The following is an 18,583-nucleotide window of genomic DNA, read 5'->3' on the forward strand; positions in this document are numbered from 1 at the left end:
CATCAATAGAATCTGAGTCCATTCAGGTCATCCCCATTCAGCCATTGATGACAGCACGATCAGAAAAGTGGTCGTTAATCATGGAAGATCGCCGGATATCTGTGCATGAATTGTCCCAGGGGGTGAAGATTAGTGTGGGCTCTGTTGAAACAGTCCTTCATGACCAACTCCATTTACGGAAATTGAGTGCCAGATAGATTCCTCGATTTTTGACTGGTTTCCAGAAGGATTGACAACAGAAATCACAAGAGTTGTTAGCTCTGTGCCAAAAAAATGAAGACTTTTTCTCTCGTCTAATTACTCAGAATGAAAGTTGGATACACCATTTCGACCGTGAAAGTAAAAAGCAGTCCATGGAATGGCGACATCCTGGTCCCCCCTCTGAAAAAATCCTTCCAAAAAATATATTGCTTATATGATTGTACTTTCATCGGTTGACATTTGTAAAAGCTATTAATGTGCAACGCCCAGTTCTCCCTCCCACAAGAAAAAAAATTCTCGATGCACTACTGTCGTTTTCTCTAAACGCCTACCAACAAAATTATTATATTAATGTTACCCGTGATTGATTACCTAAACCCGTATTTGTGTCTGTAAATTGCGTGTTCTCTGGTCGATTTGCCTTCTTTTCTGGACGAAAAAACTCTGCGCCTGAGACCGACTAACTCAGCCACAGAGTGAAAAAAGCCCATTAAAGTTCCTTGCGTCATCGACGGGATTCGAACCTGGGCCTTTTCCAACTGGTGTAGGGTGAACAGTAAAGATACCACTGTGCAGACTAACGCGCACCAACCACAAATTTTCAATAATTTGATAATCGTCTCTTAGGAAAGTGCGCATAGGGCTTAAGTTGCCCTTGCGCCAGAAAACACCACAACAACAACTTAGGAAAGTTTTCGCGATATAATTTTGCTTCAAAGTGAATTTCTTTTGCCGAGACCATATATGAGGTACATAATGTACCTCGTGTATGGTCGTCCATTCATTTTCCATTACCCACATACTGTATTATGTGGGAATTGGAAAATGAACTTAATTTATAAATTTTATGAACGTTAGAAAATGAAGTCATTGCTGTGAAACTAAACAATGCTGTCAAGCCTGCCATGAACGATCTCCAGAGAACGACAGAAACAGATATGGATGGAAGGAAATTCGAGCATAGGCTGTTGTTGTTGTAGTAGCGTTTTCAGGAGATTAGCGACTAAGGCCATATTGCTCCATATATAGAGGCGGCTCGTGTAGGCACTGCGGAACTGCAGCACTTCCAGCTTTTTAAATCTAAATATGGTCAATGGAGTTAGACGAAATTTTGTGAAGAATATTGCAACAACGAATATTTTTATCAACAGGTCCCGCATATAGTATACTCATCCTCTATTTTCAATAATCAAAAAAAAAAAAAATAATAAAATAATAATAAAATAATAATTTTTAAATAAAATAGATAAAAAAAACAATAACTGCTTTATTTAATACAAGTATTAAACAGAGCCCGGGCCATCCAAGCCCAACCACAGCCAAAGGCCTTTGGTTCATGGGAAAATAACTATTGCCGACTATATAAATGAAAACAACTATAGTTCCACATTTTGCTCCCAGTGGTATTGGCTTGGCACACCCAGGGTCCTGTGCTGGATATCATCATTCTTGGTGATCTCTCTCTCTCCCCCAGGGTACTCGGAATTTTTTTTTTTGGCTGGTGCAGCAAAAGCCTCAGGCTTCCTTGCACTATGTGGCTAATAATAATGATAATAACAGTATCAACAGCGCACCAAACTTGAATGAAGAAGTTATTAATCTATTTTCAATAAATAAAAACAGCAGAATGGATTTTATTTTTAAATAAAATTTCAAGATTACCCAAGTCAGTTAATGGTAAGTGTCCAGTTAACGTTTTGTATTATTTTTAACTTGCTTATGGTTATTACTCTATGTCTACAGGTCTTCTAATTAAAGCAATTTAATGTAAATTTAAGATGCAGTACACTCATACATCAGCCACGAGCCGCCGCTACGTATATACTGTCTGCAAATTGAGTGCGTTCTGTTTTCTGATTGCTAAACGAAAAATCCCGAGCTTCCGGGAGCAAAAACCATGCTACCGTCGTCTGAGACCGACTAACTCAGTTATGTTACGAAAAAGTCCGATAAAAATCTTCATGCCATCGACAGAACCCTACAGTTGCTTACAAATTTAAAATTAAGTTCAAACCAAAAACTATAAAACGATTCTTAATTTAAACCTAAAATCATTATACGTATCTAAAGCTAATTATACAGGGTATCTCAAAAATATTGGTACAAACGTTTAGGGGAGGTAGGTAACATCTAAAGGAATGTGAATCGCATAGGAACCCATAACCGAAAACGTCACCGTAAGTCAGTACACGGCGCTGTTCATCAGTTCGCGAGAGGGAAAATTTCAAGTTTACTTATTAAAGCAGTAGTCGCCGCACGGAGAGTATGCATCGATATACGAACTAGTGACAATGTTTTTTGACAGGCGGCACCGGTGCTTTCGCACAACTCCGCATTTGAATCTCTTGTGAAGTAAGACAGTACAGTACTGTCAAGGCCAGATAGCATATGTTAGTGTATGTTCATGTTTGCTTAGTGTGGGTTATGTTGTTCATTTGGTCGCTTAGCCTAGGGTCTGTGGAACACCACAGACCGCTAGTTACCGTCACTAGGACTGAGAGCCGGACCCGTTAAGTGGGAAGAGAAATCTGGCTGGCCGCCCCTGGGGTTAGCCTGAGCTTCCCAGGGAGGGCCCAAAAAAAAAATAAAATAAAATAAATAAATAAAATAGAAAAAAAAATTAAAAATAATAATAAATAAATAAAAAAAACAATAATAATGACAAAAAAATTTTAAAAATAATAATAAATAAAAAAAATAATAATTTTTTTTTTGAAAGAGGAGAAGGGGTGAGAGATTGAGGAGAAGAAAGAAGGCAAGCAGAAGAAAAAGGGCAAGGTAGGGTGGGCTAGCCCCTCCATTCCAAATGCTTGTCCAGCTCAGCCTTAAATTTATTTAGAGTATCAGCTTCCACAGCAAAAGATGGAAGTCTGTTCCACCAATCAACTACTTGCTGGCTAAATGGAAATTTCTGCACATTTATTCTACAACTATCTTTCCTCAATTTGAAACTGTGCCCACTCAGGTTTTTAATCTGAGCAAGAGGAAGAATCCCATCAGCATTCAGCTTGCTCAACCGATTCAAGGCCTTATACACCTCAGTTAGATCACCTCGCAGGTGCCTACTCTCCAGGTGCTGCAATTTGCAGAACTTAAGCCTTTCTTGGTAAGAGCACCCCTTTCTTCCCCTCACCAATCTTGTGCCCTTCTGTGTACTCGTTCTAGCAACTCTACATCCTTCCTAAAATAATGTCTGTAAACTGCACATGTTCTGTGGTCGATATGCTGTTTGATGGACCAAAAATCCAAGTTTCCAGGAGGAAAACCCAGTCTGCTCGCACCTGAGCATTCGACTGATTCAGATAAATGATTTGTGCAAAAGACTTATAAGAATTCCTCATGTCATTGACAGGATTTGAACTCAGGTGTTTTCCACCTGATGTGGGAAGATGGTGACTATTAAAACTGTGCTACCTATTGAGGGTCAAGTTATCGTGGTGTAAAAGTCTTGTTAATTGCCATATTTTCTGAATGATAAGATATATCCACATTTAGGGAGGCACATTTTTGGCAAATTTTACTTTAATATTATATGTGCTAATTTTATTATATTTTATAATAAAATTTTATAATGAAAAGTTTATTGTATGTACTAATTAAGTACTAAAATTTCACTGTAAAAAGGTTTTATTCATTGCATAATACCGATATGTTCACCACTGACATACTCATCATTATTGCAATTACGGTCTGAACTTTCACTTTCTTCAGACAGTGCATAATCTTCAAGGTCTTGAATATTATTATTTGTTGCTTAAAATCAATGTATCCTATTAGAGTGAAATTGTTATTTGATGCTTCCCTTCATTTAGTCCATTCCCATACATGAATACTTTAAAGGGTTTGTTAATTCAGATATCCAATGGCTGCAGTTGACTAAGGGTTCCTAGAACTCTAACTAATTTTGTGTTAAATTCAGTAAGCAGTCCTTTTTGTTGCCTGTTATATGTGACCTGAAATGGTCACACAAAATAAAAGCTACTTTTTAGAAAGCAACCCAGACAGTTTGCCCACGATGGTTTGAATCTAGCCATGGCTAAAGAAAAAGACATCACTGTGTGTGTGTGTACGTAGCATATCTTTGCACCATAAGGGAATTTTAGGCAACATTGGCTTTACATATCAACTAAGAAATATTCTTCAAGGTTTAGGCCTAAATGGATGTCAGATGAACTAATGAGACATATGGCAGAGAAGAAAAATGCATGGGATACATATAAATTAACACATGGCACAGAAGCCTATGATAGATATAAGTTGATCTGTAACCAAGTTACAAAGGAGGTTAGGCAGGCGAAGGCAGATTACGAGAAATCTTTGGCAAGGGAGGCAAAGAATTCTTTACTTATCTAAACTCTAGAAGGAAGGGGATGAATCAGATTGGTCCACTTGATATCGATGGTTCAACTGTTGATGATCCTGCTCAGGTAGCTAACAAACTAAATGAATATTTTGCATCGACATTCACACACGAGGAGCTATTCAGCGAGGGGAATGCCAGAGTTGTATTCAACGCTGACAGTAAGCTAGATAATCTTGTAATAACCGAGAGTAAAGTGGAGGAGAAATTGTTGAAGATAAACACAAGAAAGGCACCTGGGGTGGATGGGATCTATCCAGTTATATTAAAGGAGGCAGCAAAGGAAGTAAGCAAACCGCCATAATTATGAGAGCTTCCTTGGACTCGGGGGAGGTACCCATAGACTGGAGATGTGCAAATGTGACCCTAATTCACAAAGGAGGATCAAAAGCTGACACAAGTAATTATAGACCTGTGAGTTTAACTTCTGTTCCAGGAAAATTAATGGAGGCACTGGTTAAAGAAGCACTGCAGGATCATCTAGACAAGACTTCAGTTATAGCTCGGACACAGCATGGTTTTGTTAAAGGGAAGTCTTGCCTGATCAATTTGATTGGATACTATGATGCAGTCACAAAAGAACTGAATACAGGGAATAACTTTGATATTATATACTTGGATCATAGAAAGGCTATTGATACTGTAGCACATGGAAGACTGCTGCACAAATTGGAGCAGTGTGGCATTGGAGGCAAATTGCTGCTATGGATAAAGGGGTGGTTGAGGGGGAGAAGACAGAGTGGTAATCAATGGACACTGCTCATCGTGGACTAATGTTATTAGTGGAGTCCCTCAGGGTTCAGTGTTGGGTCCATTATTGTTTTCTGTATTTATAAATAATACTGATGATGGCATATCAAGCTTAATATCCACGTTTGCAGACGATACAAAGTTTGGCAGGGTTGTTAAGGACACTATTGATGCTATGCTGCTGCAACAGGATCTGGAAAGGTTGAGCAGATGGGCTGAGAAGTGGCAAATGAAGTTTAACATTACATTTGTCAAAGTACTACATATGGGAAACAGCAATCCCACGGCAACGTATCAACTCTGTGGTACTACACTGACAGTGGTAGCGAATGAAAAGGACCCGAGGATAATTGTGCAGGCAGATATGAAGTTCTCTGAGCAGTGCAGATGGGCTGCAAGAGTAGCTCATGGTGTCTTATCAATGATATACAGGAATTTTTCTAGCAGGGATAAGGAGGTGATTATTCCCTTGTATAAGGCAATGGTCAGGCAACACCTTGAGTACTATATACAGGTCTGGAAGCCTCGTTTCAAGAAGGATGTAGAGCTGCTGGATGAGTACAGAGAAGGGCAACAAGATTAGTGAATGGAACAAAGGGTTGCTCTTATGAAGAAAGGCTTAAGTTTGACAAATTACAGTGTCTGGAGACTAGGCACCGGCAAGGTGATCTGATAGAGGTGTATAAAGCTTTGAATGGTTTGAGCATGCTCAATGCTGATGGGATTCTGCCTCTTGCTCAGAATAATCACCTGAGAAGGCATAAATTCAAATTGAGGAAAGATAGATGTACGATAGACATGCAGAAATTTGCCTTTAGCCAGCAGGTAGTTGGTTGGTGGAACAGACTTCCATCCCTTGTAGTGGAAGTTGACAGCCTAAATAAATTTAAGGCTCAGGTGGACAGGTATTTCGAACGAACAGAGGGGTGAAGTGGAAGGTTTTTTTTTTTTTTTTTTTTTTATTTTTGGCTGATGATGCTGCATAAGCTTGCTTTCTTGCATCATATGCCTCTACTAATGCTGATTAGTAGAGGGATATGATGCAAGATGCCAGCTGAGCCTCCAATTTATTTAGGCTATCAACTTACACGACAAGGGATGGAAGTCTGTTCCACCAACCAACTACCTGCTGGCTAAACGCAAATTTCCACACGTCTATCCTACATGTCTTTCCTCAATTTTAATTTATGCCCTCAGGTGATTATTCTCAGCAAGAGGAAGGATCCCGTCAGCATTGAGCATGCTCAAACCATTCAAGGCTTTATACACCTCTATCAGATCACCTCGCTGGTGCCTAGTCTCCAGACACTGTAATTTGCAAAACTTAAGCTGTTCTTTGTTAGAGTACCCCTTTGTTCCATTCACTAATCTTGTTGCCTTTCTCTGTACTCATTCCAGCAGCTCTACATCCTTCTTCAAATGAGGCCTTCAGACCTGTATACAGTACTCAAGTTGTGGCCTGACCATTGCCTTATACAAGGGAATAATCACCTCCTTATCCCTCCCTGATCATTGGCTTATACAAGGGAATAATCATCTCCTTATCCCTGCCTGATCATTGGCTTATACAAGGGAATAATCACCTCCTTATCCCTACTAGAAATATTCCTGTATATCATTGATAAGACACCATGAGCTACTCTTGCAGCCAGTCTGCACTGCTCAGAGAACTTCATATCTGCCTGCACAATTACCCCCAGGTCCTTTTCATTCTCTACCACTCTGTGTAGTACCACAGAGTTGATACATTGCTCTGTGGTTGCTGTTTCCCCATATGTAGTACTTTACATTTGTCAATGTTAACCTTCATTTGCCACCTCTCAGCCAATCTGCTCATCCTTTTCAGATCCTGTTGCAAAAGCATAGTGTCAGTAGTGTCCTTGAAAACCCTTGTATTGTCTGCAAACTTGGACATTAAGCTTGATATACCATCATCAATATCATTTATAAATACAGAAAACAATAATGGACCCAACACTGAACCCTGAGGGACTCCACTAATAACATTAGCCCGCAATGAGCAGTGTCCATTGATTTCCACTCTGTCTTCTCCCCCTCAACCATCTCTTTATCGATAGCAGCAGTCTTCAATGTGCAACAGCATCAAAAGCCTTTCTATGATCCAAGTATATAATATCAAAGTTATTCCCTGCATCCAATTCTTTTGTGACTGCATCATAGTATCCAATCAAATTGGTCAGGCAAGACTTCTCTTTAACAAAACCATGCTGTGTCTGAGCTATAACTGAAGTCTTGTCTAGATGATCCTGCAGTGCTTCTTTAACCAGTGCCTCCATTAATTTTCCTGGAACAGAAGCTAAACTCACAGGTCTATAATTACTTGTGTCAGCTATTGATCCTCCTTTGCGAATTGGGGTCACATTTGCACATCTCCAGTCTGTGGGTACCTCCCCTGTGTCCAAGGAAGCTCTCACAATTATAGCTAAGGGTTTGCTTACTTCCTTTGCTGCCTCCTTTAATATAACTGGATAGATCCCATCCACCCCAGGTGCCTTTCTTGTGTTTATCTTCAACAATTTCTCCTCCACTTTACTCTCAGTTATTACAAGATTATCTAGCTTACTGCAAGAGTTGAATACACCTCTGGCATTCCCCTCTCTGAATAACTCCTCATGTGTGAATGTCAATTCAAAATATTCATTTAGTTTGTTAGCTACCTAAGCAGGATCATCAACAGTTGACCCATCGATATCAAGTGGACCAATCTGATTAATCCCCTTCGTTCTAGAATATACATAAGTAAAGAAGTCTTTTCTGTTTTTCTTTGCATCCCTTGCCAAAGATTTCTCGTAATCTGCCTTTGCCTGCCTAACCCCCTTTGTGACTTGGTTACAGACCAGCTTATATGTATCATAGGCTTCCATGTCACCTGTTAATTTATATGTATCCCATGCATTTTTCTTCTCTGCCACATGTCTGATTAGTTCATCTGACATCCATTTAGGCTTAAACCTTGAACAATATTCTTAGTCGGTATGAAAATCCTGGTAACTTCCAAGATTAATTCTTTGAATGCTTCTCATTTTGAATTTGCTGTTAGTATCACCATCAGTTGGTTCCACCGTATAGAATTTAAATACCGTCTAAGACTACCATAGTCACCTTTACAAAAGCAAAAACCCTTCCGTTTACCCCTGATATGGCAGTTACCTCTTTCAGTAAATCCCATTTCAGCACACTCTGATCACTGGCACCTAGTGGTTTCTTTATCTACAAATTCTTAATGCATGAAGTACTACTGATAATCAGATCAAGAGTATTACTCTCACTACTTGCCTTCCTAACATGTTGCTGTAGAAAACACTCAGCTTATAAATCCACAAAAGCCCTGCTAGTGTGTGAGTGACCAACCCACAAATGCCAGTCAATATCTGGGAAATTAAAATCCCCATTATAAAACACTGATTTACTGGCCACTATTTCTCTGTACAGTTGTTAATTATACTCAGAGTCATTAGGCCTATAAAGCACTGTTACTCTCAATTTTGCTTTCCCAGTACTTATGTCACATCAAACTGACTCGACACTGCACTGTCTAGCCATGTCAACTGGCTGTACTTGCTTGGTGTTTCTTATCTAATAGCATAACCCATCCTCCATTCCTATATACATTGTACTCCCCAAATTCCAGTTCTGCATTCCTTATATCTGTGGGACACTACGTCTCTGATATCCCATCAATATCATCTTTGATGTTTTGACCAACACCTCAAATTCATTTACCAAACTCCTAGCATTGGTGTACACGCAAGTATACATGCACCTGTTCATATTCTTAGCTACACTAACACAGCCCATGAATTTTCTTGTTCTGCAGTGAATGCTGGCAGTCTCTGGAATCCCCTGCACCTTGTTTTCCTGGCTGCTGGTCATTCCAGGAATCACTTTCACCTCTGCCAGCGGCTACTGTTAATCTATTAGTCAGTGTATTCCCCAAAGGTAGCAGCTTTCCGACTCACCTAACACTGCCTCGATATCATCAGCAATATTCTTGCACCCTTTTTATTTAACTATATCCCATCTCTGTAGAAGCAGCCTCTCCTGTTAATACGCACAGACCAGGATGAGAAAACTTCTACCCCTTGAGCTTGCACAATCTCTCCAGGGCTGAATTGATCAACAAGGCTCTCATCATATAATACCTCATATCGTGGCTGGGCAGAATTGCAGACACTTTCAAATTCAACCCTAGCTCACGGCTTTTTTTCCAACATTGATTTGTTACGTAATTCCATTATCATTAGTGCCAACGTATGAAACAATATTACCTTTTATGCCCTTAAAAGATGATATCTGCTCTATAATGTCTTCAACCTTTGTCCCTGGCAGACATACCCTATTTTGCAGCAAAAAAGGGCTGGAAATATATTTTAAATTATCTAAGCAATATTTGTGTGCAATAATTGCTTTAATAATTTGATTAATGTATTAATTATATTTAAAAATTTTGTTCAGTAAAACATAAAATTATTTAACTATTTCTTAGTTACTGTAAAATTAAAAAAAGAAAAATCACTATTACAAAAACACCCCATATAAGATTTGTCCCCAGGCCCCAAATAATTCTTGAACAGCATTCCACAAATTTTTGAGGCCTTCCCTGGTTTCATCATGTGCTGAAGTATGCACTGAAATTAAGATTGTATTATTATTATATTTTTTTAATAAAGTACTAAACTTTAGTATTGCCTCTATAGTGAATTTAATGTTTTAATATGTGTGATAAAATTATTAACGATGTGTTAGTAATTATTTACTTCTTTAATTCTTTCAGGATATTTTAGAGATGACTGTGGCTCTTATGACCATATGTTCATTATTCTGGGAGGTTGGACTCTATTCATAAGTTTTGGCTGGCTTATAAAAATTGGAAAAAAAAAAAGAATACATCAAATAAACTAGTTCTATATACATTATGTAAGGAATCATGTAAAATAAATTCATACATACTCTTTCATTCAAAGTGCATTCATTCTATCCATTGAATTTATATGTCATACAAATAAATAAATGAGAGCTTTTTAAGCTGCTTGTTACAGCCAGTCTCCTTTATTTTCAACTAATTTCCATGTTGTATAAATAAAAATAAAGTTTTCAAGTTTGAGCTGTTAATTACTTTAAGCCTGTCTGTAGATATTAATTAAGTCTATAATAACATTTTTAGAACACTGACAGTTTCAGAACAGTTGTATGGCAACCACCACTTAAACATTTTTATTGTAGCAAGTTGCCCTCTTGCTACACTACAAATAATTAACACTTTTCTAAAAGAGAAATATCAGGGCTGTTCAATAAAAAATGAGATCATAATTTTTCATGCTGGCTATTTTGCTTTTGCATGTTACTTCCTATTTCTAGCTGACTTGCAGAATTTAAGACCAAACCAAGCTGCATCACAGAAGCACTGTGAGGTTGCTTTGTATGTATGGTGTGACCTGAAAGTCATTCAACTTTATGCTGTTCAATTTCCCCTACTTAACAATGGACATGACAGTGAAGGACACATGAACTTTATTCTGTTTTCAGATTTTATCTCTAGCTCAAGAAAAACATCAGCTGAAACATATGAAATTTGAAAAAAAAAAAAGTTTATGGTGAACTAGCTTCCACATAGCACAGCTTGCAGGTGGTTTAGAATGTTTAAAAATGGACATTATTCAGTTATAAAACTTAGTAGTCCCAGAACTCCAATTGCTGCTGTCACCAAAAATGTCACCAGAAACCAAAAAATGTTGCTGCTATAATCATGAGAGAAGATTGTATAACAGTAAGGCAACTAGTAAAAGTATTGAGAATATTAGTAGGAAGCATGCACAATATGTGAACATTGACATGGAGAATACCATCTCAATGGTTATGGAGATGCATTTGACGTGTTTGTACATGCTGGGTTCCAAGGCTACTCACACCTGAGCAACAGCAAGTTTGCATGGAGGTTTGTCAGGAGCTTCAACGGATAGTTACTGAAGATGGTGAGGTTCTGCACAAGTTGATAACAGCGGTTGAGACATGGCTTCATCATTTCAACACAGAGTAAGCAATAAAGTGCTGTTTGGAAGTCTACATCATCACCAATACCAAAGGTTGTGGTTTCTGCATGAAAGGTTATGTTATTTCTTTTTTTGACATTCAAGGAATGGTTTACCGACCTGTTGTGCCACGTCATATGACTGTTACGGGATCTCACTACAGAACTGTGCTGCATAGTTTGTGGGATCACATTCATTGCAAATGACCACAACTGCATGCAAGTGGGTGGATATATCATGACAATGTGAGACCTCACATTGCTCATACTGCTTTCGAATACTTAGCTAGCATTAATTTCAAATGTATTCCTCATTTGCCCTACAGCCCTGATCTTCCACCCTGCAATTTTTTTTTTTTTTTTTTATTTATTTCCAAAGTTAAAGAAGGAGCTGCAAGGAAAACGTTTACAGTCATCAGAAGTTAAGAGATTGGAGGAGATTCTCAAATGCATGTCAAAAAATGGCTTCCACTATGTTTTTTGAAGAATGGAAGAAATGTTACAGTAAGTGCATTTCATTAAATGAGGGCTACTTTGAAAAAAGATCATTAAAATAAGGATGATTAATAAAGGTATGGTTTGAAGAAATAATTATGATCATTCTTTACTGAACAGCCCTCATATAATGTTATTATTTGGTGTGATACCACTCAGTCTTTCCCCCCTCTTCAACGGGAGGCTAGGTACTTCATTAGTACAGTACCTGAGAACTCTGATGGTTCAACATCCAGTTAAATATTTTTGCAGAGACTTGTCTTTTCATATTCAGTGATCGCTCCAAGTTACAATTTTATTCACTCTACTTGTACTGTAAGAATTGGTGAGAATTCTATTATAGATATAAATGAATTTCAAACAGTTAGGAAAACTGATGGCAGATATTTTAAACTTTTGTTTACATGCTTTTCTGGCATCTCTCATTTGGAAGTTATTATTATTACATATTATTATTATTTGCATTGGCAAATAAGTTTGCTCTAATCTTTAATGATGCCTCATATTTAAATGAAAAGTTTTGTTGTCAATAACTAATTAACTTCATCCTCATTAACAGAAGATATATCGTGAATGATGTTACCGTCCTGAACAAGGTAAATGTTCGAAGTGATCACAGAATGGCAAGATGCACACTTGATAAAGATGTAAGAAAAGAAAGGAAAAAACTGACTCACGTAAATAATACGAGGGTCTTTGAGATAACAGAAGGGGAGAAAGAGCAGTATGTACTGGAACTTAAGAACAAGTTTGAGCTTCTGCAGACGGTTCAGGACCAAGATATCCATGAGAAATATTACAACTTTCTGAAAGTGATAAAGCCCAAGAAGCCTATAGGTAAAAAGAAAGCAAAGGAAAAAAAAAAGTCAAGAAACACTTGTCATGATGAAACGAATATGACAAATGAAGAGCAAGATAAACACTGACAAGGGGAAAATTGAGTATACCGAGTTATGCAAAGCCATTAGAAAGAGATTCAGAGAGGACATAAGATTTAACACAAGAAAAGTAGAACAAGCATTAAGGGAAAACAAAGGACTTAAATCAGCAGCCATGAGCAGTAATACAGAAAGACAAATGATACTGAAACTGAAGAATAGCAATGGTGTACTTATAAATAGCAGAGAAGGCATAATTCAAATAGCAGAAGACTACTATGGAGAATTATACAAGGAGCAAGGGAATGATGCCAGCAGTGGGGAAGATGGATCGCAAATTAGTAACACATATGACGTACCTGATATCCTTCCTGATGAGGTTGAACATGCGTTGAAGAATCAGAAAGCCCCGGCAGAAGATGAAGTTACTGTAGAGTTGTTAAAATTGGGAGGAAGAGACATGACACAAAAGCTTGGAAAGACTTCACAAAATGCATTAGAAAAGGTGTGATGCCTAAGGAGTGAATAATCATAGTTTTGCTGCATAAGAAAGGAGATAAATTGGAAATTATAGGCCAGTTAGCTTGTTATTATTATTATCCATATGATGCAAGGAAGCCTGAGGCTTATGCTGCACCAGGGGAAAAAAAAAAAAAAAAAAAAAAAAAAGTTCCCGAGTAACCCTGAGAAAGAGAGTCAAAAGTAGAAGGGAATCACCAAGAAAGAGAAGAATGATGATATCCAGCTCAGGACCCTGGGTGTGCCAAGCCCATACTCACCAGATGTGAGCTCCCGGGGTTCTCCCACATCTACAAGTTGTTCACAAGGGTCATTACTAACAGATTAGAAAGAATACTTGATGAAAATCAACTTAAAGAGCAAGCTGGCTTTAGGACAGGATTTTCAAGTATGGATCACCTTCATGTAACATCACAGTTAATGGAGAAACAAAATGAATATAAAACCCATTATGCCTGGCATTTGTGGATTATGAAGTGGCATTTGACTCCATACAGCATAAGGCAATGTTTCAGGCACTGAAAAGACAAGGCATAGATACCTCAAATACTGTATTATGATTTAGAAGAAAATATATGAGAATGCTACCTCCTTTATTAGGCTAGACAAAGACAATAGTAAATTTAAAAATTGAGAAGAATTCGACAGGGAGACAATATCTCCGAAGCTGTTTACTGCTGCCCTTGTGGAAGCTTTCAGAAGATTAGACAGGTTGCAGCAAGGAGTCAGTGAATGGAGAGTACCTAAACCATTTACGATTTGCAGATGACATTGTGATCATAAGCCACGATCCCAAAGAATTAGAGGAAAACCTCAATCAGTTATGCAGCGTTAGTGAGGATTTTGGACTAAAGATGAATAAGGCTAAAACAAAAGTAATGATGAACAAGTATGCCATACAAAGGGATATAATGATTGAAGGAGCAGTGATTGAAAAGGTGGAGTCATACTTATCTGGGACAAGTCATCAGCTGTAATAATGATAAATGGCTGGAAGTCAAAAGAAGAATAAGTTTTGGATGGATAGCATTCAGGAAATAGTCACATACTGAAGAGCAATATCCCAATTTGTCTGAAACGTAAAATAACGAACCAATGTATACTACCCACCATGACTTATGGAAGTGAAACTTGGGCACTCACCAAAAGAATGGAAGAGAAGCTGAGAACTACACAGTGAAGAATGGAACAAATTAAATTGGGAATCAGACTGTTAGGTAAGAAGAGAAACACATGGATTAGGCAGCAAACTCAAGTAAAGGACATTCTTTATCAAAACTAAAATGGTCTTGGGCAGGACACATAGCTGGAAGGCATGATGACAGATAGACTAAGAATATCAGAATGGTACCCAAGAGGAGCTAGAAGAAAACCTCGAAGACAACAACGGAGATGGGTAGATGAAATTCATGAGTGGATTGAAAATGGCTGATGATGATGATGCCTTGAAATGTATAAAAAACCTTAAGGTTAAGAAATCTATAGGATCAGTTGGAATATCTGTATATGATGTCAAAATGAATATACAAATCTTTGAAAAATTAATTGTTCATTATTTTTCATCATTACTTATTTTTAAAATTATTCCTGTATATAAAAAAGGTCCTGATATAGCAGTCATGACTACAGACCCATCAGTATATAATCTGCCTTGAATAAAATTCATTACTGTCTCAAATATCAGATAATTTCAATAAATAAAAGTTAATTTATTGTACCATATATTCATATCAGAAGAATAAAAGTACTCAAACTGTATATGGTTAGTTAAAAGAAGAATTTAACCATCATCTGAACAATAATAATTCATACTACTCTTACTGATTGACCCAAGTAAGGCATTTTACCTTGTACAATGTGAACTATTATTTAAAAAATCAGTATAGATTTAGGGGTCAGGTGTCTATTCTTCTAAATTACTGTCTTAGCAACAGAAAGATCACTGTCAGTATGCTTGATCAAGTAAGTAAAAGATTCAAAGTAAAAAAAATTCATTCAGGTCCTATCAGAGTCGGATTTAACGGCGCGCGCGCCCTGGGCCCCGACTTCTGAAGGGCTCACGCAAAACCCCAACAAATTAGTTGAACATATTAGTTCAAAACTTTGTGATTATTATTAATTATTATTTTTTTAATTTTTTTTTTTTATGAGAACCCCAAACACGAGAGGTATTAGAACCTATAGTACTTAGTACCATGCTTGGGTTGGAGGTTGAGAAGACGAAAGAAGATATTTGTTGACATTGGACTTGAACTTCTGTAGATTGTAATTTTCAGGAAATACGTATGAAGGGAGGTTGTTCCAGAAAACGGCAGTTGAATGAATAAATGAGGAAGATGAAAAGTTGGTTCTGTGGGTTTGAAGTTGGACAGTAAATAGACGTTGGCTGGTGGCGGCACGTGTTCGGACTGTTTTGAAAGAGAGAGCGGGAATTATAGAAGCCAATTCAGAAGAACAGTGCCCATGGAAGTATCTGTAGAAGAGGCATGCAGCAGAAACAGTACGTCTATGAGAAAGTGAGTGGAGAGACTCTGTTAGAGATGAATCATTAATTAACCTAACTGCCCTCTTCTGAATGGAATCAAGAAGCCTGAGAGAGGTTTTGGGGGCACCACCCCAGATGTGGGAACAATATTCCATGGCAGGGCGGATTTGCGATTTATACAGAGTGAGCAGCTGTTTGGAAGAAAAGTAACGCCGAGAGCGAAAGAGAAAACCAAGTTTTTTAGATGCAGAGGAAGCAATATTTGTAATGTGCTTGTGCCAAGAGAGATTAGAAGTCAGGGTAATCCCCAAAAGAGATATATCATTTTGCCTAGTAATCGGAGTGTCACTAAAGATAAGCATAGGAGCAGAAGAATCCTTTTTGCGAGATATAAGACAAGACTGAGTTTTAGAAGGGTTGAAATCAACTAAGTTGTCTTTGCCCCACTGGAGAATTACCAGATCGGCATTTAAGGAATTGGCAGCAGACTTTTGAGAACTTGAAGCTGATTGAGCAGGACAAGGTTTCTCAAAATGGAAAGTTGAATGCAATGTGCTATCATCGGCAAAACTATGGATAGGATTTCCAGTCAATGGAAGAAAGTCATTGATATACAAGAGGAAAAGAGTGGGGGAAAGAACTGAACCTTGGGGGACACCGGCATTAGTGGAGAAGTTAGAAGACAGAGAGCCATCTACCATCACCCTCAGTGAGCGATCAGAGAGAAAACTGGATAACCAATTACTAAAAACAGTTGGCAAACCATAAAATGGAAGTTTGTTTAGAAGACCTTTATGCCAAACACGATCAAAAGCCTTTGAGATGTCAAGAGCAACTACTTGTGTTTCACCAAACCTTTCCATTGAATTAGTCCATAAATGGGTAACATAAGCCAGAATATCACCAGTGGATTGACACTGACGGAATCCATACTGGCGATCGTTGATCAGACGGAAGGTTTCTAGGTAGTTTAAGAGTTGGCGGTTAATTGATTTCTCCATTACTTTAGAAAGAGTAGAAGTAATTGCAATGGGACGATAATTGGATGGGAGGGATTTGTCACCCTTTTTAGGAACTGGCTGGATATGAGCAAATTTCCAAGCAGAAGGAAAAACACCTTTGGAATAAGAAAGCGAAAAAAGGCGGCAAAGAATAGGAGTAAGTTCAGGAGCACAGGTTTTGAGAACAAGTGGAGAAATACCATCAGGACCTGATGGTATTTCTTTCTTAGCATCAAGCTTTCTTAGCATCAAATTCATCAAAATCCTTCTGATATCCTTTTGACGGAAGACCACAGGAGGCATTGAATGGAGCATGTTAGGAATGGTGGGAGGTGTTTTACCAAGATCATTAATACATGAGCTGGAAGAAATATGGGATGCTAGCAGGTCAGCTTTATCCTTGGCTGAAATGACAACAGAACCATCTGGTTTGGACAGAGGTGGGAGCAGAGATGGGCAAAAGTTGTGGCCAATAGCTTTGGCAAGAGACCAGAATGCTCGGCTACCATTAGGGCAAGAAGCAAGTTTTCTACTCTTAGCCTGTTCAAACTCTAGTTTGGACTGATTAATAACTGCTTTACAATTGTTGCGAGCTTTGGTGTAGGCAGAAAATGAAACTGAAGAATTAGAAACAAGCCAATTACGATATGCAACATTCTTCTCTTGGACAGCCTTAGCACATTTATTGGAAAACCAAGGTTTAGATAAAGGACGAGATTTTAAAGTGGAGTGTGGGATAAAGGATTCCATTCCTGCAAGAATAATTTCACTGACACGATCTGAGCAAACGTTGACATCAGAAGTTTTGAAACAGTAATCAGACCAAGGAAAAGAAGTCTCGCAGGTTATCCCATTTTGCATTCTTGTAATGCCAAACAATACGAGGTTGGGAATAGCCATGAGATAAAGGTTCCATTGGAGAAGAGACAATCACCAAGTTGTGATCTGAAGTGCCTAAAGGACCTCTCGCTTCGACCTTGTACTTAGAAGGGTTGTTTGTGAGAAAAAAGATCAAGCGTATTGGCTGTATGATTAGGATTGTCCGGTATTCTTGTAGGTAAATGAACAATCTGTGCTAGGTCACTAGTAATTGCAAAAGCCTCAGCATCTCGACCTGCTGGGTTGGTGTGACTAGAAAATGGAAGCCAGCTGGAGTTGTGAACGTTAAAATCACCAAGGAAAATTACCTCACTGTTAGGAAAGTTGGACTGGAGAAAGTCAAGTTGCAAAGAGAGGAAGTCAAAGAGCTCCAAGTGATTAGTGGAGTTGGGAGAACGGTAGAGACAACAGATGAATTTGACACAATGAGGTAGAGAGATTTTAAGCCAGAGAAGATCAAAGAGAGGAGATTCCAAATTGCCAAGTCTCTGACAGGGAATATCAGAACAGACATATGCACAAGTACCACCTTTGAGGCGAAAGGAATCATACAGCAAATAATTTGGACATCTGAGATGAGAAGTAGTTGAATCAACTGATAACTGAGATTCAGTCAGAAAAAGTACATGGGGTTTGGAAGACTGCAAGTGGAAATGGACATCGTTGAGATTGGAACTGAGACCACGTATATTTGTGAAATGAATTAGGAAGTCCTTGGGAGGTTTAGATCTTTTCGCAGATAAGCTTGCTCTATTATTTTGACAATTCATGGTGTATTCAATGGTAAGAAAAAGTGGGTGGGACATGCTGTATGAAGTAATGAAATTTTTGGATATGGCGTACATGTGGTAAGAATATACCCAGATCCTTCACATAACATGGCTTCGACAATGCTCCCCGCATACACACTACTCGGACTCCCTCCAGTCACTATCTGGCAGAGTAGAGGTAGCAAGATTATACACT

The 18,583-nt window shown here is 38.2% G+C and overlaps 1 protein-coding gene across 1 annotated transcript in view; it reads left to right on the forward strand.

Moving 5' to 3' along the window:
• Window positions 1–10,234, forward strand: part of LOC150089572 (monocarboxylate transporter 13-like) — a 44,101-nt gene extending 33,867 nt beyond the window's left edge. The window contains exon 4 of the mRNA XM_090390035.1: window positions 10,107–10,234. Within this exon, the coding sequence (XP_090246161.1) occupies window positions 10,107–10,234 (128 nt within the window). The remainder of the gene's footprint in view (window positions 1–10,106) is intronic.
• The last annotated feature ends 8,349 nt before the right edge of the window (window positions 10,235–18,583 follow it).

This window comes from Mastigoproctus giganteus, chromosome 2, assembly GCF_048544385.1.
Source record: "Mastigoproctus giganteus isolate SK-2022 chromosome 2, ASM4854438v1, whole genome shotgun sequence".
Lineage (NCBI taxonomy): Eukaryota > Metazoa > Arthropoda > Arachnida > Uropygi > Thelyphonidae > Mastigoproctus > Mastigoproctus giganteus.